The sequence below is a fragment of the Suncus etruscus genome, chromosome 5, assembly GCF_024139225.1.
Source record: "Suncus etruscus isolate mSunEtr1 chromosome 5, mSunEtr1.pri.cur, whole genome shotgun sequence".
Lineage (NCBI taxonomy): Eukaryota > Metazoa > Chordata > Mammalia > Eulipotyphla > Soricidae > Suncus > Suncus etruscus.
Window position 1 is genome coordinate 15,641,833 of NC_064852.1, and position 23,104 is coordinate 15,664,936.

At 53.5% G+C, this 23,104-nt stretch overlaps 2 protein-coding genes across 2 annotated transcripts; one reads left to right on the plus strand and one right to left on the minus strand.

Moving 5' to 3' along the window:
• The first annotated feature begins 63 nt into the window (after positions 1-63).
• Positions 64-17,316, plus strand: TTC16 (tetratricopeptide repeat domain 16). Its single transcript, XM_049773811.1, has 14 exons — positions 64-108; positions 494-666; positions 1,208-1,298; positions 1,625-1,768; positions 3,270-3,370; positions 3,456-3,585; positions 5,007-5,221; positions 5,728-5,972; positions 6,296-6,437; positions 11,994-12,159; positions 13,032-13,174; positions 14,419-14,629; positions 15,075-15,162; positions 16,061-17,316. The coding sequence occupies exons 1-14, from the start codon at positions 64-66 to the stop codon at positions 17,245-17,247; spliced, it is 3,081 nt and encodes a 1,026-aa protein (XP_049629768.1). The 3' UTR covers positions 17,248-17,316.
• A 53-nt stretch (positions 17,317-17,369) lies between these two features.
• On the minus strand, positions 17,370-21,470 carry TOR2A (torsin family 2 member A). The gene is made up of 5 exons (XM_049774201.1): positions 21,306-21,470; positions 20,067-20,332; positions 19,417-19,592; positions 18,101-18,228; positions 17,370-17,952 (listed from the first exon to the last, which is right to left on the minus strand). Exons 1-5 carry the CDS (start codon positions 21,463-21,465, stop codon positions 17,708-17,710), a joined length of 975 nt encoding a protein of 324 aa, XP_049630158.1. The 5' UTR covers positions 21,466-21,470; the 3' UTR covers positions 17,370-17,707.
• Between the last annotated feature and the right edge of the window lie 1,634 nt (positions 21,471-23,104).

Consider the following 23,104-nt stretch of genomic DNA (forward strand, 5'->3'; position numbering starts at 1 on the left):
CCCGGGTCGGGGGGGCCTCGAGGGAGCCGGCGCAGGCCCTGAGGGCCTCGTGGAAGGGGCCTCATGACTGACAACCGAGAGGTGCAGAAGGGCCGAGGGGTTCAAAGGGTTTGGGGGTCGCACAGACACGATGCCTTGGGCCCATGAGCTGTCAGGAAGGTGCCTGACAGCTGTTGCACAGAAGCAAACATCTGGATCCTGGAGGTGGAGGGAAGGACCTATGCATGGGGTGCAGATGGGGAAAGAAGAGGGGGTTTTAGGAGCTCTTGGATCATATTAGAGATGAGACAGGCCTCTGGTGGGCAGCCCGAGGAGTTCAGGGGGGGCAGAGGCCAACAGAGATGGTCACTTTGACCTGCTGGGCATGGGGAAGTCCCAGGAAGGCCAGGGATGTGACCCCAAGACTGACACCATCTCAGTCCAGTCCTGCAGAGAATCTGGGGCCTAAGAGTAGTGGAAGGAGTCATACAGCCAGCGTCCCCCTCATTTCCAGGATGGTGCGGGGGCTGACCAGACTTCCACAGTGTACATCCCAAAGCCATGGGTGATTCCAGCCCCAGAGAAGAGCCTCAATCGCATCTTCGGGTCCAGCCAGGTGTTCGTGAACATTGATGATAAAAAGGCCAAGGAAACTGGACTCACGGTGCCCTTGAAACTCAGGGAGTAGTGAGTGTCCCCCCGGATCCAGGCTCCCTGCCCCACTCCCAGCCAGGGACATATTGTAGACTTAGGGCCATTAGTCTCCCTCCCTTTTCGATTTAATTAGGTTCAATGGTATAATATGGCTCCCTCAAGAAGCAAATGAAAAACTGCTGATTGGGACCGATATATAGTCACCTCTGTTCTGCTCTTCTCTCCTTCCATCTCTCCTCCTCTCCCCTCCCTTCCTCTCTCCTCCCTTCTTACAAATCCCTGTCATCAAATCCCTGTCTTACCCCCATCCACCCCTATCCCCAGCTGAAAACCCAAAACTGATTCAAAAGTAGGAGCAGGGGCCAGAGCCATACTACAGAGGGTAGGGCACTACCTTACTACCTTGCATGCAGCTGACTGACTTGATCCCTGGTATCCCAGGGTTCTACCAGGAGTGATCCTGAGCACAGATCCAGGAAACCCTGAGCACCATCATATCCCCAAAACCAAAACTAAAAAAAAAAAAAAAAGTCAAGGCCAGCCCCCTGCCTGCCTCTGTCCCCTACCCCTGCAGCTATGTCCGAGGTAAGCAATGCCTGGAAGAAAAGAACTGGGAGATGGCTGTGCTCTTCTTCTCCCGTGCCCTTCACCTGGATCCTGAGCTGGTGAGAGGCTGAGAGTCTGGGAGGGCATGGGCTACACACTTCTCCCTCTGGGCCTGCCACCCCCTTTCAGGACAAGTGGGGGAAGAGAGCCCAGAGTGTGAGCTTCCCCCTACCCTTAGGTGGACTTCTTTTTTTTTTTTTTTTTTTGGTTTTTGGGCCACACCCAGCGTTGCTCAGGGGTTACTCCTGGCTGTCTGCTCAGAAATAACTCCTGGCAGGCACGGGGGACCATATGGGACACCGGGATTTGAACCAACCACCTTTGGTCCTGGATTGGCTGCTTGCAAGGCAAACGCTGCTGTGCTATCTCTCCGGGCCCCCCTTAGGTGGACTTCTACATCCTGCGAGCAGAGGCCTACACCCAGCTCTGCGACTTCTCCTCGGCCGTGCAGAATCTGAGAAAGGCCTATTACTATGAATCCAAAAATATGAACATTGTACAGCGGCTTAGCTTGGTGCTTTATCTGAAGGTGCTGTTGCTCCAGGCCCACAGAGGCAACTCTCCCAAACTTCAAGTGTGTGTGTCTCTCTCTCACACACACAAGAGCCTATTGGCTCTCCAACTAGGTGGGGGGGCCTTCCTCGCTCTTGGGACCTGCTCTGTCTCCTGTGGGCCCTCTGTCCTCCCTGTGTCTTCCCTTCACCTCTTCACCTCCCATATGCCTTCCAGTTAGGGCTGGGAAATTGGGGCGACTTTGTGCAATCAAACTTCTATAGTGATGACTGTCTCACTTGTGCCACCAGTTGGGACATGCAGAACCACCAGTCACAGAAAGGCCAGTCATCATTCATTCCTGAATGAATTCTGGAAATTGCCTTCATTATTTTGTTTGTTGGGTTTGGGGCCACACCTAACAGTGCTCAGAATTTACTCCTGGTTCTGTGTTCAGGGATCACTCTTGGTAGGGCTCAGGGGACCAGATGTGTGCTGGGGATCAAACCCGGATGGGTCATAGGCAAGGCCTTAACCCCTGCACTCTCTCTCCAGCACCAAACTGCACTGAATTTTATTTGACATGTCTATAGCCATGGGAAGCTGTGACTATCATGCCTGGCAGGTAGAACCTGCTGGAATCTAGAGATGGTAGGCCAGAGAGATGGCGCAGTGCACTGAGGCCTGGGAGCTCTGTTTGCAGCAGCACTCCCATATTCCCTGTTCTTCTGTTTTTGTTTTTTGGGTCACACTCAGTGATGCTCAGGGGTTACTCCTGGCTATGTGCTCAGAAATCGCTCCTGGCTTGGGGGACCATATGGGATGCTGGGGGATCGATCTACAGTCCGTCCTAGGCTAGGGCAAGCAAGGCAGATGCCTTTCTACTTGTGCCACCACTTCGCCACCCCCCCAACTCCTCTGGAAGCAATCCCTGAGCACAGAGTTGGGAGTTGGGCCTGAGTACTCCCAGTGTAACCCCCCAAAAAAATACCCAAAGAGAACTAAAAAACTAAACAAATTGAAGGCCAATTTGTTTTCAAAAATCAGTGAGCCACAAAATACCCACCAAGTCCTAATTTGTTCCATTTTGACAACTTGAATATTATTTTTTAGATGTCAGTAATTACTGTTCTTTTAAAGGAATATTTGGGGGACACCCCAAATACTACCTGCTTCATCCACTTCTAGGGGCCTGAGCTGTACTGCCCCTGGGGACATCACTTCTATCTCCCCATCTTCTCTCCATCATCAGGGTACTAGCTGGTGACCACTGGATGTGTGCGGGGCTGCAGTCTGGTTTTAGTGTCACTGTCGCACGTCACACTGCTGGCTCCCACAGAGCCCTGGGTCTCTCTCCATTATGCCACTGTGGCCTCTGCCCTTGGCAGTCTCCCCAGCCTGTCTCATTCCATCCCTGTCTCTTCTCTCAGTCTCGCTCAGATCGCAAGGACAGTGGTCCAGTCTCTGTCTCTTTGTCCTGTCTCCACCATATTGCCCTCCCCACAGGGGCTGAGCTGGTGACAATCCTGTGTCCCCAGGGCCAGTGCCTGTTTGAGCAGTGCTCCTTCCAGGAAGCCCTCAAATACTTTGTGCAAGCCTCAAAGCTCCAGCCACAGCAAGCCTGCTTCCGGTACCGATGGTGGGTGTCCAGCCCTGCACCTCTGTGCCCCACATTCCCTAGTTGCCATTCCCCGGATGACACAGCCCTTTGTCCTTGCCCTTAGCATGGCTACTTTCCTGGCCCTTGGGCAACTGGACAACTGTCTCTCCTACATTAACAAGGAGGTGAAGCAAGGCATGGCCAGCGCTGACCTATATATCCTCCGTGCCCGGATCTACAATTCATTTAAGAAGGTAATGAGAGGGGCTGAAGCAATAGCCCAGCGGGTGGGGCATTTGCCTTGCATGAAGTCGACTGTATTTGATCCTGAGCATCCCATATGGTCCCCTGGGCCTGCCAGGAGTAATTTCTGAGTGCAGAACCAGGCGTAACTCCTGAGCACCCTGGGTATGCCCCACACACAAACAATAAAAGTAGGTAGTGAGGACCCTGAGGGCAGGGCAGGGGACACTGCTCCCCCCAGCCTGACTCCCCAAAATGACAGGAGCTGCTTAGCCTTCCGTCTGGCATGCCAGGCACTCATCACCCAACTGGCACCCAGAATTCAGAGCCTAAGCAAATCCTCACCCAAACATTAAACCTCAAAGGTGCTCCCCAGGCCAATGCACTACAAAGGATATTTCTGGGAACAAGGCTGTAGACGTGGGAAAGGCCCTGAAGGAGGTTTGTGAGAGGTATCCCCACTGGAGAGGTGGGGTAAGTTTTATAGGGGCAGATCCATTGGATGGATGTGGCAGAAGGCACAGGAGCAATGCAGTCTAACAGCCAAGCTCAACCCAGGGCCTTGGAAGAGGGGGGGGGCAGGATGTGGGTGTCCTGGGGGATGATTTCACAGGAGTCTAATTCAAAGGCAGGAGGGAAGCAATTACTGGCATTTGCTGTGGATTTCAGGGTGGCAAACACTTTTGCCACCCAGCTCCACCTCACTGTCCCCTTGTGCTCTCGGGACCCCTTTTCATAGACCAAGGAATAGGTGGCAAGGCAGGGGCTGGAGTCATCCAAGGTCACAGCCAGTTCTCCATGATATCTAGAACCCAAGTGCACCCATACAGCCCAGCCTCAGCCTCCAACATTGTCCCTTCCTCCCTTCTCCGCCTCCACACAATGACCCTGAAGGATACGGGCTGTCCTGCTTGTTGGCTGACTCACAGATCTGCTAATCTTGTGACAATCATTTGCCTAGGGAATGTGTTCCCTGAGACACAATGAGCTTCGAGGTCAGGGCAGTAGGGCCATTGTGCCATATGTGACACGTGAGTCATATATGGAGTCCCCTGGAGTCATCCTTACTGGGGCTCCCTCAAGAGGCAGCTTCTGGGGCTGGAGAAGGTAAGATACTTGCATTGCATGTGGCCAACTAAGACTCAACCCCCAGTACCCCATATGGTTCCCCGAGCCCCGTTGAGAGTGATTCCTGAGCACAAAGCCAAGAGTAACCTCAGCACCACCGGGTGTGGCTCAAAAACAAACTAAAAGACCAAGAGGCATCTTCTGTCCCCAGTTTTGCGGCAGCACATCTGAGATCACCCCCAGGAAGGAGCCCATGGGATGATGCTCCCACTATGCCTCATAGGCAGAAAGGTGGAACAATGTGGGGTAAGGGGGCATGATGCTTCTACTGGGCCTGCACCCAATATCTGTCTGGCCCCTGCAGCCCAACCTCTGCTATCGGGACCTGCATAAAGCCATGCAGCTGGATGCCCAGCACCCCGAGGCCAAGACCCTGCTGAAGGTGCTGGTAAGCCAGTCACAGCGGGCGCGCGAGGAGGCAGGCATCCTTGCCGTGCAGGGCAAGCTGTCCAACGCGCTGCAGCGCATCAACTGTGCCATCGAGAACAACCCTCTGGACCCCAGCTTCTTCCTCTTCCGGTACTAGAGAGCCCAGGTCCTGCCTGAACCCCCCCCCACACACACACACCCTTCTGGGGTAGTCTCTGGGAGAACCTACAATTAGGCGTGGGCCTCAATTTCCCTCATCTAACTCCTAGTAATTTTTCCCTGTTTCTCACTGGGGTCCAAGTAGATACTGAGAGAAGGGGCAGGGAGTGGCCTGTTCACCCAGGGACTCCTGCACCCCCCAGTCCTGCTCAGTGGGAAACTGATTTACCGAGTAATTTAGGTAAAGGTTGGCAGGCTCCAGAGGGATCCCCCAAAGAAAAGAGATATTTTGGGGACTGGAGCTATGATACAATAGAGAGGGCATTTGCCTTATATGGGACCTACCCAAGTTTGAGCCTCAATATCTCGATGGATCCCTGAGCACCACCAGGAGTTAAGTCCTGCGCTCAGAGCCAGGAGCAACCCCTGAGCATCTCAGGGTGTGGGCCTCAAAAAAGAAAGGAGCCTCGCAGGAGGCTCAGGTGCCGCCCTCCTAGGGGCACCATGTACCGCCGGATGCAGGACTTCGACGCCGCTGTGGAGGACTTCCTCAAGGCCCTGGACATGGTGACCGAGGGCCACGAGGAGACGGTGCAGCAAGCCCAGCACCAACTCCTGCTGGCCTACAACGACTTCGCTCTGCACTGCTACAAGCAGGGCGCCTACCAGGAGGGCGTGCTGCTGCTGAACAAAGCACTCAAGGACCAGCACCTGGAGAAGGGCCTCTACATCAACCGAGGCGGTGAGCAGAATGCCCTCCTGCAACCGCAGAGCCCAGGGCCAAGAGGGAGGGAGGTGCAATGCAGTGCAGGGGTGGATGGGGCAGGGGCACACTTTAGGAACCTTTACCCTGGGCAAACCGGCTTCAGTCTTCAGAATCGGATCGCTAGGTGCAGAGGCCTGAAGAGCCTGGACAGGGAAGGTCGCAGGGTGGGGTTTGGGGGGACACTGTACCCCCTATCCCTCACCCCTGTCTCAGACCCTGGCCCCTGGGGAGAGGGCACAGGCTGCGCTGGGGGGCTCCTGGAAGTTGAGAAGCCACGCAGCTCTTGCCCTGGGCCCCAGATTGCTTCTTCCAGCTGGGTAACCTGGTCTTCGCCGAGGCGGACTACCAGCAGGCGTTGGCTCTGAGCCCGCAGGACGAGGGGGCCAAGATGCGAATGGGCCTGCTGCAGGAGAAGCTGGGCTTCTGCGAGCAGAAGAGACGGTGTGTGGGGGGCCCCCTGAGACAGGGATGGGGCGTGGTGGCGAGGGCAAGGATGGGGATTGGGGGGCAGGCGGAGAAGGGCGGGCTGGAGGTGTGGTCCTGTCCGGAGGGGACTCCTAAGGTTGATACAGATGTTTCTAGTACTGTCTTTGCCCTTTGGGGTTCTTAAATGGTGTGTGTACTCCTAAGGTTGATACAGTTGTTTCTAGTACATTGGGGTTCTTTTATATTTATTTATTTATGTATTTATTTATTTATATTTATTTATATATTTATTTATTTATTTAAACACCTTGATTACATGATTGTGTCTGGGTTTCAGTCATGTAAAGAACACCACCCACAGGGGCCGGGTAGGTGGCGCTGGAGGTAAGGTGTCTGCCTTGCAAGCGCTAGCCAAGGAAGGACCGCGGTTCGATCCCCCGGCGTCCCATATGGTCCCCCCAAGCCAGGGGCGATTTCTGAGCACATAGCCAGGAGTAACCCCTGAGCGTCAAACGGGTGTGGCCCAAAAACCAAAAAAAAAAAAAAAAAGAACACCACCCATCATCACCAGCTCAACATTCCCATAACCAATGTCCCAAATCTCCCTCCTCCCCACCCAACCCCCCGCCTGTACTCTAGACAGGTACATTGGGGGTTTTTTGTTTTTGTTTGTTTTTTTTTTTTTTTTTTTGATTATTGGGTCACACCCGGCAGCACTCAGGGATTACTCCTGGCTCTAGGCTCAGAAATCGCTCCTGGCAGGTACAGGGGACCATATGGGATGCCGGGATTCAAACCACCATCCTTCTGCTTGAAAGGCAAAAGCCTTACCTCCATGCTGTCTCTCCAGCCCCACATTGGGGTTCTTATGGTGTGTGTGTTACTGTCTGTTCCCATTGAGATTCTTTTTTTTTTTTTTTTTTTTTTTTGGTTTTTGGGCCACACCCGTTTGACGCTCAGGGGTTACTCCTGGCTATGGGACACCGGGGGATCGAACCGCGGTCCATCCACTTGCAAGGCAGACACCTAACCTGTAGCGCCACCTTCCCGGCCCCCCCATTGAGATTCTTATGGTGTGTGTGTGTGTGTGTGTGTGTGTGTGTGTGTGTGTGTGTGTGTGTGTATCCCTGTAGGTGTGGCCCTGTCAAGAAGGGGCTCCTACGGTTGATACAGATGTTTCTAGTACTGTCTGTCTCCATTGGGGTTCTTAAATGTGTGTGTGGCCCTAGAGGCATGGCCCTTTCCGGAGGGGACTCCTAAAGTTGATACAGTTGTTTCTTTTTCTTTCTTTCTTTTTTTTTTTTTTTTTTTGTGGTTTTTGGGTCACACCCGGCAGTGCTCAGGGGTTACTCCTGGCTTCATGCTCAGAAATTGCTCCTGGCAGGCACGGGGGACCATATGGGGCGCCGGGATTCGAACCGATGACCTCCTGCATGAAAGGCAAATGCCTTACCTCCATGCTATCTCTCCAGCCCCTGTTTCTTTTTCTTTTCTTTTTTTCTTTTTTTTTGATGCAGTTGTTTCTAGTACATTGGGGTTCTTATGGTGTGTGTGTGTGTGTGTTACTGTCTGTTCCCATATGGGGTGTGTGTGTGTGTGTGTATCCCTGGAGGCGTGGCCCAGTCCAGAGGGGACTCCTAAGGTTGATACAGATGTTTCTAGTACTGTCTGTTCCCATTGGGGTTCTTAAACGGGGTGTGTGTGTGTGTGTGTGATTTAGAAGTGCTTAGCGATTCCTCCTGATTGACTCAGAGAACCATATGTGATGCCAGGGACCAAATCCAGACTGGCCTGAATGCAAGGCAAGAGCCCTATTCGGTTGTACTACTGCTTCCTTCCCTTAAATGTTCATTTTGTTGTTGTAGTTGTTTTTGGGTTTGGTTTTTATTTATTTGGGGGGGGGGTTTGGGTCATGCTCAGCAGCGTTCAGGGGTCACTCCTGGCTCTATGTTCAGAAATAGCTCCTGGCAGGCTCAGGGGTCCACATGGGATGCCGGGACTCGAACCACTGTCCTCCTGCATGCGAGGCAAACACCCTACCACCATGCTCCCTGGGGCTCTCTGGCCCCATCAATTTTTTTTCTTAAGTATTAGTATGGTAGGGGCCGGGTAGGTGGCGCTAGAGGTAAGGTGTCTGCCTTACAAGCGCTAGCCAAGGAACGGACCGCGGTTCGATCCCCCGGCGTCCCATATGGTCCCCCCAAGCCAGGGGCGATTTCTGAGCACATAGCCAGGAGTAACCCCTGAGCGTCAAACGGGTGTGGCCCAAAAACCAAAAAAAAAAAAAAAAAAAAAAAAAAAGTATTAGTATGGTAATGATTTTTGAAAATTATTAAATGCTTAAGTCTTCTGTAATACATAATTGGAAATATGAAAATCCCATCCCCTCTCCTCACCCATCAGGAGTTAAAGAGTCTTCCAAATTTGTCTCCTATGCATATGCTACTAATTATCATTCACAAAAGTGGGCAGAGCATTGGGAGTAATGTAAAGTTTAACATTAAAAAAAACAAGATAGAGGGGCCGGGTGGTGGCACTAGAGGTAAGATGCCTGCCTTGCCTGCGCTAGCCTAGGACGGACCGAGGTTCGATCCCCCCCGGCGTCCCATATGGTCCCCCAAGCCAGGAGCGACTTCTGAGCGCATAGCCAGGAGTAACCCCTGAGCGTCACCGGGTGTGGCCCAAAAACCAAAAAAAAAAAAAAAAAAAAAAAAAAAAAAAAAACAAGATAGAGGGCCCGGAGAGATAGCACAGCGGCGTTTGCCTTGCAAGCAGCCGATCCAGGACCACAAAGGTGGTTGGTTCGAATCCCGGTGTCCCATATGGTCCCCCGTGCCTGCCAGGAGCTATTTCTGAGCAGACAGCCAGGAGTAACCCCTGAGCAACGCCGAGTGTGGCCCAAAAAACAAACAAACAAACAAACAAAAAAACAAGATAGAGGGGCCAGAGAGTTAGCACAGTGTGGTAGGGCATTTGTCTTGCACGCAGCCAATCCAGGAAGGATGGTGGTCCAAATCCCATATGGTCTCCTGTGCTGCCAGGAGCGATTTCTGAGCACATAGTCAGGAATAACCCCTGAGCACCACCGGGTATTTTACACTTACACTTACACACACACACACACACACACACACACACACACACACACACACACACACACACACACACCAAAACAGAGGGGTAGAGCAGCGTTTGCCGACCCTGGAGGGACTGGTTGGATTCTGGCATCCAATGTGGTCCCCCAGCCTGCCAGGGTGATTTCTTATTTTTTTATTTTTATTTTTCTGTGTTTTGGGGCCACACCCAGTGACGCTCAGGGGTTACTCCTGGCTATTCACTCAGAAATTGCTGCTGGTTTGGGGGGTTCCATATGGGATGCCAGGGGATTGAACCGAGGTCCATCCTAGGCTAGTGTTTGCAAGGTAGATGCCTTACCTCTAGTGCCACCTCTCTTCGGCCCCTGCCAGGGCGATTTCTAATTGCAGAGCCAAGAGTAATCCCATGAGCACCACTGGGTATGGCCCAAAAACCAATCAATAAATAAATATAAACAAATAAAGTTAAAAAATTTAGAGGCCAGAGAGATACCACAGCTGTAAGGTGTTTGTCTTGCATGCAGAAGGACGGTGGTTTGAATCCCAGCATCCCATATTGTCCCCCGAGCCTGCTGGGGGCGATTTCTGAGCGTAGAGCCAGGAGTAACCCCTGAGCACTGCCAGGTGTGACCCCCCAAAAAAAATTAAAAAATTTAAATCAGGAAACTGGAGAGATAGCATGGAGGTAGAGCTTTTGCCTTGCATGCAGAAGGATGGTGGTTCGAATCCCGGCATCCCATATGGTCTCCCGAGCCTGCCAGGAGCGATTTCTGAGTGTAGAGCCAAGAGTAACCCCTGAGCACTGCTGGGTGTGACCCAAAATCCAAAACAAAAAAAAATTAAATAAAATTATTCTCTCCAAACATAAAACTAATAAACTTCTGTTAAGAAAGAAGAATCTTGGTTTCCTCAAAACTTTCTTTTTTTTTTTTTTTTTTTTTTTTTTTTTTTGGTTTTTTGGGTCACACCCGGCAGTGCTCAGGGGTTATTCCTGGCTCCAGGCTCAGAAATTGCTCCTGGCAGGCACGGGGGACCATATGGGGCGCCGGGATTCGAACCGATGACCTCCTGCATGAAAGGCAAACGCCTTACCTCCATGCTATCTCTCCGGCCCCTCCTCAAAACTTTCTAACATTAGGTATTAAGACTATTTGAGGAGGGGGGCTTAGGTCATACCCAGTCACTCCAGGCAGGCTCAGGGGTCCATGTGGGTTGCTGGGAATCATACCAGAGTCCACCTGGGGTTGACTGCATGCAAGGCAAACACCCTACCACTGTGCTATCACTCCGGCCCCCTAAGACCTTTTTTTTTTCTTTTTTTTCTTTTGTTTTTTTGGGTCACACCTGGCAGCGCTCAGGGGTTACTCCTGGCTCTGTGTTCAGAAATCACTCCTGGCCCGGAGAGGTAGCACAGCGGTGTTTGCCTTGCAAGCAGCCGATCCAGGACCACAAAGGTGGTTGGTTCGAATCCCGGTGTCCCATATGGTCCCCCGTGCCTGCCAGGAGCTATTTCTGAGCAGACAGCCAGGAGTAACCCCTGAGCATCGCCGGGTGTGGCCCAAAAACAAAAAACAAACAAACAAACAGAAATCACTCCTGGCAGCACGGGGGACCTTATGGGATGCCGGGATTCTAACCATTGTTTGTCCTAGATCGGTGGGGTGCAAGGCAAATGCCCTACCACCGTGATATCTCTCTGGCCCTTCTAAGACAATGTTTTTAAATTCTGCTCATCAAATAGGAAAAAAATGAAAAAGAATCTCACAGTTGATATATTCTGTGTATTTCAGTTGCTAGTACAGGGTCAGGAGTTGGCTCTAAAGGGCTGAACTCCCAAATTTAGTTCCCAGTACTGTCTAGATCCCTGAGCACTGACATACGAGTATCCCCTTTCAAAAGTGTTCTGTGGCCAGTCATAGAAATAGGGAGCTTACCTGGCACACAGCCGTCCTGGGTTTGATCTCAGGCATCCCATATGGTTCCCCAAGCTTGTCAAGAGTAATTTCTGGGGGCCGGGAAGGTGGCGCTAGAGGTAAGGTGTCTGCCTTGCAAGCGCTAGCCTAGGATGGACCACGGTTCGATCCCCCGGTGTCCCATATGGTCCCCCAAGCCAGGAGCGATTTCTGAGCGCATAGCCAGGAGTAACCCCTGAGCATCAAACGGGTGTGGCCCAAAAACAAAAAAACAAAAAAAAAAAACGAAAAAACAAAAAAAAAAGAGTAATTTCTGAGCGCAGAGCCAGGAATAACCCCTGATCACCAGTGACTATGCCCCACCCCCCAAAAAAGAAATGTTTTCCCTACTGATCCATTTCAACTGGCATTGTGCAGTAATGTGAGGTTCTGGTCCCATAAGCAGCTGAGTTGGTGGAGGACAGAGGGTACAGACACCCATGGTTTCCCCAAACTCTCCAGTGAGGCCCTCAAGTTCCCAGGTTTCCCCACTCAAGGCAATTTGTGACCCCCTTTGCCTACAGGCACTTCGATAAGGCAGAGACCCACTTCTCAATAGCCATTCAGCACAACCCCGAGAAGATCCAGAACTACCTATTCCGGGCCAAGACCCGGCAGTTCCTGCAGAACACGTTTGGGGCACGTCAGGATGTTGCTACTGCCCTGCTCCTTGACCCCCAGCACCCGAAGGTGTGTTCCTGATGGACCAGGAGGTCAAGCCTGCCGCCAAAAGACAGGTCCTTGGCCCTGACAAAACATGGGGTTTGTGCTACTCTTTATTACTGGCTTGTTTCAAGCCAGGGCACTTCCTATGTGCCAAGCACTTTTCTAAACAAGCACCCTCTCGAACCCTCTTCTCACATAATCCTGTGAAATGCCAACAGTACAGTTCTTCCTTCTACCCCAGTTTATATACGAGGATAAGCAAAGTCACCCAATTAGAGGTCAGACCTGATCTGGTTGGTTCCAGAATTCACTGCTGGCCTGGCCATTGTTTCTTCTTGAAAACATCCCCTGCTTGAAGTCTCCAGATCATTTGGAGGCTAAAGGGCTTGCTTGGTCCTTTGACATGCGTTTTAGGGACTAGAGCGATAGCACAGTGGGCAGTGCATTTGCCTTGCATGCAGCCAACTGGGTACAATCCCCAGCATCCCACATGGTTTTCCAAGCCTGCCAGGAGCAACTTCTAAGTACAGAGCCAGGAGTAACCCCTGAGCACCACCAAATGTGATCCAAAAACAAACAAACAAAAAATTTTAGGGGACAGGAGATAGTACAGTGGATACAGCACATGCCTAGTATGTAGACCAGGCACCACATGGTCTCTCCCAAACACTGCCATGTATGACCTTGGAGATCCCTACCACTATTGGAGTGATCCGGGTATCCCCAGAACCACAGGGCCTGAGCAGCACCATGACCTCAGACAAATTTTAATGTCTCCCCTCTTCAATCTTCACAAACCGGTGGGGGGGGGGTGGCCCTCAAGGGCAGGGATGCCACATCAGCTGCCCCCTGGTCTAGCCCATACCTAGTCAAGCCCCCGCCCCCTTTTCTGGCAGCTTGTCCCTCTGCTGGAGAAGCTCTTCCCAGGCATGTCAGTGGAGGAGGTGCTGAGAAGCAAAGTTTGCCGATTGGCTCAGGAGCAGTTGAGACAGAGGCTGGAGGGCAACGTGAGGACCAGCCTCAAGCGATGCATCCTGGGGTGAGCTGCAGTGGCTGGGGCAGAGGCTTCTTCCAGCCTCCTGATGTGCAGTTCCAGGACTGACTGGGTTCCCCTTTGGGGATCCCATCTTAGCAAGCAGGATTTGGAACTCCAAGACATGGAAAAGCAGCAAAAGCTTCCGCTTGAGACCCCTGAAGTGGACAAGTCCAAAACCCAGGTTTCACAGATGGAACCAAGAAACCTTCTGAGGAAGGTGAGGATGCCAAACATGGGGTCTGGATGGAGCAACCCTCAAACCCCAACCAGGGCTGACGGTCACAAGAGGGCTGGAGCCCCCTCACAGCTGCCTCCCTGTGCCCTAACTACACTCACCTGCATCAATGTGGGAATGTAGACTGGGTGCAATTTTCTTTATTCATCATTCTTATCTGTTTGTTTTTGTTTGGGGGTCATACCCAGCAGTGAACAGGCTTACGCCTCATTGTGTGATCAGGGATCATCCCTCCAGCTGGGGTTTGGGGAACCATAGGCAGTATCAGGGATCCATCACAGGTCAACTTTATGCAAGACAAGCACTGTACCCACTGCACTGGCTTCTTGGCCATTGTTCTTTTCTTTTCTTTTTTTTTGGGGGGGGGCCACACTGGTGGCACTCAGGGGTTACTCCTGGCTCTGCACTCAGAAATCGCTCCTAGCAGGCTGGGGGATGTTGGGGATCAAACCTGGGTCTGTCCCAGGTCGGCTGATTGCAAGGCAAATGTCATAGTGCTGTGCTATGGCTCTGGTCCCATTGGCCATTGTTCTTCATTTCTTTTTTTAAAAATGCTTTATGATGGGGCTAGAGTGATAGTGCAGTGGGGAGAGCATTTGCCTTGTACTTGGCTGACCTGAGTTTCATCTTTGGCATCCCATATGATCTCCTCAGCCTGACAGAACTAACTTCTGAGCGTAGAGCCAGGAGTAACCTTTGAGCACCATTGAGTGTGGGCCCCCCAAGACAAAACAAAGAAAAATTAATTGCAGGGGCAAGAGAGACTGTAGAGGGGGGAACAAGGAACTTGCTCTGCCCATGGTCCAACTCTGGTTTGATCACCAGCACCACATATAGTCTCTGAGCACTGCCAGGGGTCACTTCTGAGCACAGAAATAGCCCTTAGAAACCCCTGGGTGAGGCCTAACACCCCCTCCACCCCTCAATTTGTCCTAGATGTCAGGTCTATACAGTGAGTTCAACAGACCCAAGAACAGCCCTCTTAGCCCCTCAGCCCTGCACTACCCCATAGGACCTTGGGCCTCCAAAGATCAGAGAAGCAAATGTCCTCTGCTCAGGTTCCCCCAGCACCCCATCATCTTATGCCTACGGGCCAGGAGAGCAGCAGGGCTAATGCTGTGGGCCCAATGCCAGGCTGGTCTGCCTTCCCTATTCACTCCCGCTATAATCTGCCCCTCCACAGCTCTCCTGCTCCCACACTGGACACTGCACTTGCCCCAGATGTCAGGAGTCCTGCAGGAGTGGAGTATCCCACCTGGTGCTCAGTGGCCCCACACAGAGGTGCTGGAGCCTTGTTTCACCATGGTGTGGTGACAATGTTGGATCCTGCAGCTGAGTAGGGAATCTGAAAGGGGCCAAGATGCACAGGGCAAGGAGAAGCTGACAAATCACTTAGGGGACCCCTGGGGCACACAATGCAGCTGCAGGAGCTAGTCTCCACCCCAACTAAGATGCATTGGGTCCAGAGGGAAACTGAGGCCTGAGCTGTCTGGACATGCATGCCTCTCTCACAGCGCCTGTCTCGCTGACCATGTCCCTTCCTCACCTTGCAACCTCAGGCCACAGTGGCTTGAGGAACCCTCAGATCACAAGATTGGCCACTTGGGGGGTTCCCCAGCCCTGTGGGCCCTCCAAAGCCTGTGAGTGGCAGCCGTATTCCCGCCCTAGGAGAGAAGGAGACTAATGCTGAATTCCAAGATTTTGTCTTCGTCAAACAGCTACCCTGACTCTGCCTTCTCCAATGCCATCATGGGCAGTAAGTCCGTATATTCTGACCTAGTGTAGGGGACCCAAAACAGCAGTGGGGTCAAAGGTTAGGGACCAGAGACTATGGGTTTCAAGTATGGAAATACCTGCAGCCTTCTGAGGAAAGTGACTTGGGGAGTTTCAGGGCATCCAGCACCCCCTGGATCCTACAAGAGGGGAATGATGAGGACAAGCTCTCTGTTCCGCACCACTCTCCCAGCAGACCCATCCCTTCCTTGCTGTCCTCTTGGCCTCTCCCTGCTGGGGTACAGACAGGCCCAGGGCTTTCAGCACTTGACAGGGGTCAGAAAGGACAAATTCCAGAAGGCAACTTGTGTGCCAGAGCAGGTGTGAGGCAGAAGTCCCAAAACAGGGGTGCAGAGGTCCAGAAAGCTTGGGCATCCACCTCTGTGGGAGGAGGAGTTCGGCACCTCAAGAAAGTAAGCTGCAGGAGGGGTTGTGGGGCCAGGACCTTTATTGAGTTAGCGGGGTCACTGGGACTCTACCTTCTTAAGCCCCATCTTCCCCCTCAAGCTCTGCCTTCCCTCCTAGCCCTTATTCCTTCCCACCCCAACTTCTCTCAAGCCCCGCCTCTCTTTACATCCTGACTTCCCTCAAGCCCCACCTTCCCTTCAACCCCGTCTTCCCTGAGCCCCCCATCTCTTCAAACCCTGCCTTTCCCTCAAGCCCCTATTCCTTTCCTGTCCCCACTTAATTCTCTGAGGATGTTTTAATTCACATCTAGATCCAGCCTTTTCCTAAGCCCCACCTTTCCTTCAAGCCCACCCTTCCCTTCAGTCCCACCATTCCCTGAACCCCACCTTCAAGCCTCGCCTTCCCTGGAGCACAGGGAGCATGGTCCTTCCTTGCCCAGAGCTGCCCAGATGGCCTGACAGCTGTTCTGTCAGGTGGCCTGACAGCTGCTGCTGGCCTGTTCTTCCAAGTCAAGGTCAGGTCATCCCCAGAAACTTCAGAGACATCCACCATGCTCTGGGACTACAAGAGCACCTCAACCATGACCGCAAAAGGCATTCAGTCCTCCGACGTAAATCCGAGTCAGAGCCCCAGAAAGAACAAGGACTTGAGACAGACTCCTAGCAAGACCAAGCCTCCCCTGGGCCAAAGTCAGAGCCCTTACAAGATCCAGGAGCCCCCCCAGGGCAGGAACCGGAGGCCCATCTTGAAAGAGGATGCTGGCCAGGGCCCAAAGCATAAGTACAAAAACAAGGGGGTCCCGGGCTCAAGACAGAGGCTCCGAAAGGTGAAGGCTGCCCAGGACTGGGGCTGGCAACTGCTCCAAGAGCCACCCAATGGCAACACTCTCCAGGACCCAGCTTGGAGCCCTGACAATACCAAAGTCATCCCGGCCCAGAGTCCCGGGCAGAATGAGGTCACCGAGGAAAACAGCCAGAATCCCATTAAGATCAAAGTTACCTATAGCTGCACCCTGAGTCCTGGCAAGATCGAAATCGCCCAGAATCCCAGCAAGGCCGAGGCCACCCCTGACCAAGGCCTCAGTTCCACCAAGACGGAGGCCACTCAGTACTATAGCCAGAGTGACAGCAGGACCCAGGCAACCGTGGAGGAGAGCCTAGGTCTCAGCAAGTCCGAGGCTCCCCAAGGCCAGAGTTCAGAGCCCAGCAAAACTGAGACCACTCAGTCCAACAGCCAGAATCCCATCAGGCCCAAGGCCACCCAAAACCAGAGCCCGAGTCCCAGCAAGTCCAAAGTCACCCGGAACCTGAGTCCCAACAAGTCCAAAGGCACCCGGAGTCTGAGTCCTAACAAGCACAAGGCCACCCAGAGCCTGAGTCCCAGCAAGTCTAAAGTCACCCGGAGCCTGAGTCCCAGCAAGTCCAAGGTCACCCAAAACCACTACTGGAGTTCTGGCAAACCCAAGATTACTCGGAACCAGAGCCCGAGTCCCAGCAAGTCCAGGGTCACCTGGAGCCTGAGTCCCAGCAAGAGCAAAGTCACCCGGAGCCGGAGCCCCAGTCCTGGCAAGACCATGAGTCCCAAAACATCCGAGACCAGCAAGACTATCAGCCGGAGCCGTGGGAAGACCAAGGTGGCCCGGAACCTTAGCCGGCAGTAACAGTGCTTTCCCTAGGAACCACAGAGCCCCCCCCCCCCACAATCTTCTGGCTGCATCCCATAACACGGTGCCCACCCAGCAGCCTCTTTCTAGAGCAATCAGAAACCTCAGTCAACCTCCTCTGGTCTCGTCGCTAAGTTAAGTTTATTGTGTACATTCCTTTACAAAATTAAAACATTTCAAAACTAAGCCCAAGGGGCAGCTGGAGTCCCTCCATTCGCGGGGACTGAGAACCCTCCAGCGTGGACAATGCGAGCTCCGGGGTCAGAGTCAGAGCAGTGCCCACCAAGTGGTCCCTGAGTGACGATTCACATTTCGAAGGCCAGGTTGGACGGGGCGAACAGAGGCCAGTGAGGCAGGACCAGGTCCAGGGCCTGCCAGTGTGTCACAGTATGCTCCAAGAGCTGCCCCAGGTGGCCAGGCCAGGGCAGGGAGGGGGCATGGCGGGGCCCCTGGCACATCAGAGGAAGAAGGCAAGCCGGGAGGCTATCAGTTTACAGCCATTTGTGGCAAAGAGCTGTTCTTCCTCAGGGAAGAAGGTAGTACTGTCCAGCACAGCCTGGATGACCTCCTCACTGGGTTCTAGGCCCAGCAGGGCCAGCTCGTTGAGGGCACAGTGCCGCAAGTGGTGGCGCTGGAGTGGCAAGAAGGGCACCAGCGTATCCACGAGCTGCTCTTCCAGGATGCCCGAGTGCCAGAAACCATCTAAGGGCCGAGAAAGGGGGCCTGAGCGCCAGCAGGAAGCAGGGCTATGCATTGCTCGGAGGCCACAGGAGGGACGGGGACCCCCAAACTGGAGCTGACCAGGGAGGTAGGGAAAGGCCCCCAGGGTGGGGTCCCTTGGTTAACTCACGGTGGGGGTTGTCCAGCATTGCCTGGGAGATGAGGGGTGCCAGCTCCGGCAGGCGAATCTCCTCGCGGTCCCGGCGTCTGCGCCATGCCTCTAGGGCCACCTGGTTTATCTGCTTACTACCAGTCGTGCTGGAATTGCAGGGGGCCCAAGCCAAGACTCAGTAAGTGGGGGGAGCTCTCACGGCATGAATGCCACCCGATACAACTGGAGCTAAGAGCCAGCTCAGTGCTGGCAGGAGCCAGGAGTCCAGCTCCCTGGAAACATCTCAGAATCCCCACTTTCCCTCTCAGAACTGAGTTCACAACTACAGTCCCCAGAGATCATCCCCTTGGGCCATGCACATCACAGTTGACAAAAGCACTCATGGGACCTTTCATGGCTTTCCCATCATACCAAACCACTAGTTCTGTGTGGCCCAAAGTGGGGGATAGTGATCCCCAGGTGGGGGAAGGGACAGCAGAACAGCCTGAGATATAAATGAGGGGGCACTTTCTTGTTTTTTTTTTGTTTGTTTGTTTTGTTTTTGGGCCACACCCGGCGGTGCTCAGGGGTTACTCCTGGCTGTCTGCTCAGAAATAGCTCCTGGCAGGCACGGGGGACCATATGGGACACCGGGATTCGAACCAACCACCTTTGGTCCTAGATCGGCTGCTTGCAAGGCAAACGCCACTGTGCTATCTCTCCGGGCCCGAGGGGGCACTTTCTATGGGTCCAAGTGAAAAAAAATATTCCCATGAAGGGCCACTAAGGGTAGCAACCTCTGCTAAGACATCATCAGGGTACTGGGCTGGCCTTGCTGTTCAGAAGCTGTGGAGGTTGACAGCAGGAAGTGATTTAGCGTAGGAGACTCGGCTGGGTCTAGAACTAACTGAGTCCTGTCTTCCTGGTCACAAAAAAGACCCAGGAGCATAGAGGGGAGGGCATTTGCCTTGCACATAGCTGATCTGGGTCAATCCCCAGTATCCCAAATGGTTCCCTGAGCACCGCCAGGGGTGATCCCTGAATACAAAGCCAGGAGTAAACCCTGAGCATCGCCAAGTATGACCCAAAAGCTCCCCAACCAAATTAGGCCCAAATGGAGCTTCCCTAAAGAAATAATGAGGACTAAAGAGATGTGCCTCCCACTTTTGGATACAAAGGGCATCAAGACAGGGCAGGTCCAGCTACAGAATAATTTTCTGGCAGGGAGGTGAGCAATTGTAGGGAAGCAGGATGGGGGACCGTTTGCTGCCAAGGAAGCACAAGTCTTAGGGGGCAGCTGAGACCTCTACCCAGTGTCCCAAAGCACCCCACTCCACTGCAGAGCTGGGCCCCACCTGATGAAGACAAAGATGGCTTTGCGGTAGTTGGTCCCGAACACAACCCACGAGGGGCCCAGGAAAGGCTTCAGCACCTCCAGCAGGCCGGGGGCCAGCTCATCCAGTTCATCGAAGAGGAAGAGGGAGCGGCCACAGGCCGTGAGGTTCCCCTGGACCCAGTTCTTAAGATCTTTCTGTGGGGGAGAGGTGGGGAGACTTCAATGGGGTGCTGATGCTCAGTCCCCATGCCACCAGACTTCTTTCTAAGGCAAGGACTAGTCCCCTTCTGAGCACCTGGCACTTACTGGTGGCCCCGAGAGGGCCAGAGGCTTGTCCAAGCTCACACAACAGCAGGTCGGCAGCAGAAGCGGGGCTCAACCTGACACCCTAGCCACTCTACAAAGGGACAAGCTGCTCCCCAAGCTGCCTGAATCAGGCTCACGATGGAACCCCAAGATACCCACAGCTAGGACCATTCCCTTCCCAACCACACCAGAAATGAAAGCAAGATCCATCCCCTCCAGGTAAGTCACCGGATGGGGCTTCTACTGGCTGTGTGGCCTAATGAAAGGGGTCACTCTCTCCCCTCCCGGCTCCGAACTCAGGATCTGGCATGCCCCAGTTCACCCCCTGCACCCCCTCACCCCCCCCCCATCACCACCACCTACCTTGTAACGCTCCATAAGGCTGGGGTGGGGGAAGTGGATGCCCGGGGAGAAGAGGTGCACGTGGGGGCTCTGCAGGCCCCCCCGGAAGAGGTATCGGGCCAACAGGGCACTGACCATGGACTTGCCGGTGCCCGAGTCGCCATGCAGGGAGAGGACCAGCGGCTTGGTGGGCGCCGGGTCCTGCACGAAGGCCCGCAGCGTTTTCCCAACCAGCGCCCTGACCAAGGGCTGGCCGGCCAGGTGCTGGGCCAGGTCACACTCCAGACCTAGGGAGGGTCAGGGTGAGGGTCAGAGGTGCCGGGAACCTGGCTGGAGGTGGAGTGAAGGTTTGGGGGTCCCTGCAACCTGGGATGGTGTTTTGAAACATGTTGGTGTGTGTGTGTGTGTGTGTGTGTGTGTGTGTGTGTGTGTGTGTGTGTGTGTGTGTGTGTGTGTGTTGGTTTTTGGGCGCTCAGGCCTCCTGACTCTGGCTGGAGGTGGGGTGAAGGTTTGGGGGTCCCTGCATCCTGGGATGGTGTTTTGAAACATGTTGGGGTGTGTGTGTGTGTGTTGGTTTTTGGGTCACACCGGGCAACGCTCAGGGGTTCCTCCTGACTCTGGCTGGAGGTGGGGTGAAGGTTTGGGGGGGGTCCCCGCATCCTGGGATGGTGTTTTGAAACATGTTGGTGTGTGTGTGTGTGTGTGTGTGTGTGTGTGTGTGTTGGTTTTTGGGTCACACCCGGCAACGCTCAGGCGTTCCTCCTGACTCTGGGCTCAGAAATCACTCCTGGCAGGCTCGGGGGACCATATGAAATGCCGGGATTAGAACCCCCAACCTTCTGAATGCAAGGCAAAGGCCCTACCTCCATGCTATCTAGCTCTCCAGCCCAGATTTTTATTTTTGTTTTTTTTTGGGGGGTCACACCCGGGCAGTGCACAGGGGGGGTTCCTCCTGGCTCTGTGCTCAGAAATCGCTCCTGGCAGGCAGGCAGGCTCAGGGGGACCATCGGGGAGGCCGGGATTCGAACCGGGGTCCGTCCAACATGTGTTGGTCGCGTGCAAGGCAAAAGGCCTTAGACTCTGGCTCGGTGCGACAGCGCCCCCATCAGGCCACTCTCTGCACTGCACCTAGTGGAAATGAGGGGGTCCCTGGGGATGGAGGTGTCCCAGGCTCCTGCTTGGTCCCAACGGCCGGGGGACCCTTCACCTCAGCTCTGCTCCCGGGTTCGACTCCCGCACCACCCGCGGGGGGTCCCTCACCCTGGAAGTCGGGCCGGAAGTCACATTCGCAGAAGGCGCCGAAGTGGCAGCTCAGCGACTTGACGTCCCACGCGGCAGCCGCGACGGAGGCCGACAGGAGCCCCAGGAGCCCCAGGAGCGAGCCCCAAGGCCGGCAGCCACGCGCCGCCGCCGCCGCCATCCGAGTGAGGCCCGAGATCTGTCAGCAGAGGGGGGGCCACCGGGGCCTCTGCCTGGGGACTACAATTCCCGGCGTGCACCGCTCCGCCCGGGTGAGCGGGGCTTCAGCCTACAACTCCCGGCGTCTTTTGCGCCCGTCGCACAGGGCTCCCACGCTCTCCTCATTAGGCTGTAGGACTGAAAGTGGCCTCTGCCTGGAAACTACAATTCCCGACGTGCACCGCTCCGCCCTGGGTGAGCGCGGGAGGGGGCTGCCGCCTACAACTCCCGACGTCCTTTGTGCCCCCCGCAAAGGGCTCCAAACCCTCTTCCTCTCCCTCATCAGGCTGTAGTACTGAAAGTGGCCTCTTAGGGGCGCTCGCAAACTCTCTCCCGCTTGGGGATGCAGGGATGGTGGGGTCGTGTTTTCTTATTTCATGGTTCTGGGGAGGATAGAGAAAGTGACTTTTGTTCCCATTATTATTATTATTATTATTATTATTATTATTATTATTATTATTATTATTATTATTATTATATAAATACATAATTATTATATTATTATTATTGTTGTTGTTATTGTATTATTATTGAGGTATCAAAAATGAATCCCCCATAAGCATGGTAGGTAAGCTAGGGGACATCATGGAAATCAAGGATTAGGACCAAAAGGGTGACCCAATAATTTTAGCCAAACTTAGGTGGCACTTTACAACTTGCAAGGCATCTTTTCCATGCTATTTTTGGGGGTTTGGTCTAGTTTTGGAGTTACACCCCGCAGTGCTCCTGGCTCTGCTCTCTGGGATTAATCACTCCTGGTTTTTGGGACACCGGGATTTGAACCAACGACCTTTGGTCCTGGGATGGCTACTTGCAAGTCAAACGCCGCTATGCTATCTCTCCGCCTCCATGGCATCTTTATTTTATTTTATTTTATTTTTGGGCCACACCCGGCAGTGCTCAGGCGTTATTCCTGGCTGTCTGCTCAGAAATAGCTCCTGGCAGGCACGGGGGACCATATGGGACACCGGGATTCGAACCAACCACCTTTGGTCCTGGATTGGCCGCTTGCAAGGCAAACGCCATTGTGCTATCTCTCCGGGCCCGGCATCTTTATTTTTAAGATAACAAACTACCTGTCATAAAGAGACATGGGCGGTTTCCATGCAGGGAGAGACATATGAGTTTTTTTTTTGGGGGGGGGGACACACCAACCAGTTGACACTTAGTTTCTCCTGACTATAAGCTCAGAAATTGCTCCTGGCTTGGGGGATCCAATGGGATGCCGGGGATCAAACCACCACTGCTCCAGCCCCATATGAGATGTTTTGATTCAGTAAGTAATCAGGATCGATATGACTCTGTTTGAATTGTAATGGTCCTTAATGCTTTGCCATCAACCCAAGAGCATGTTCATTGTTACTGTCCTGTAATATGGAAGAGGATGTTTGGAGCCTCTTATTCAAGATCACCCAGCCATAAAACAATAAATCTAAGTAGGTCTAATGCACTGGCACTCTTCTCTTGGAGCCAGGAAGCTGAGGCCCCCACCTTCAATGGGCAGGCTCCCCAGACCTCGTCTTATTGACCTATACTATCCACCTCCTCCCTCCCATAAAACAGACCCTCTGTCATGATTGCTGCCCTTCCATCTAACCACC

Bases quoted from the DNA above. Each gene is read 5' to 3' on its own strand.
- TOR2A (XM_049774201.1), bottom strand. From the start codon at position 21,465: ATGGCGGCGGCGGCGGCGCGTGGCTGCCGGCCTTGGGGCTCGCTCCTG. The intron at 19,593-20,066 runs GTAGGTGGTGGT...TCTCCCCCACAG, and splicing joins GCCTTATGGAGCGTTACAAG to AAAGATCTTAAGAACTGGGT. The intron at 18,229-19,416 runs GTGGGGCCCAGC...CTGCAATTCCAG, and splicing joins GCCATCTTTGTCTTCATCAG to CACGACTGGTAGTAAGCAGA.
- TTC16 (XM_049773811.1), top strand. From the start codon at position 64: ATGACTGACAACCGAGAGGTGCAGAAGGGCCGAGGGGTTCAAAGG. The intron at 5,973-6,295 runs GTGAGCAGAATG...CCTGGGCCCCAG, and splicing joins CCTCTACATCAACCGAGGCG to ATTGCTTCTTCCAGCTGGGT. The intron at 6,438-11,993 runs GTGTGTGGGGGG...CTTTGCCTACAG, and splicing joins TTCTGCGAGCAGAAGAGACG to GCACTTCGATAAGGCAGAGA.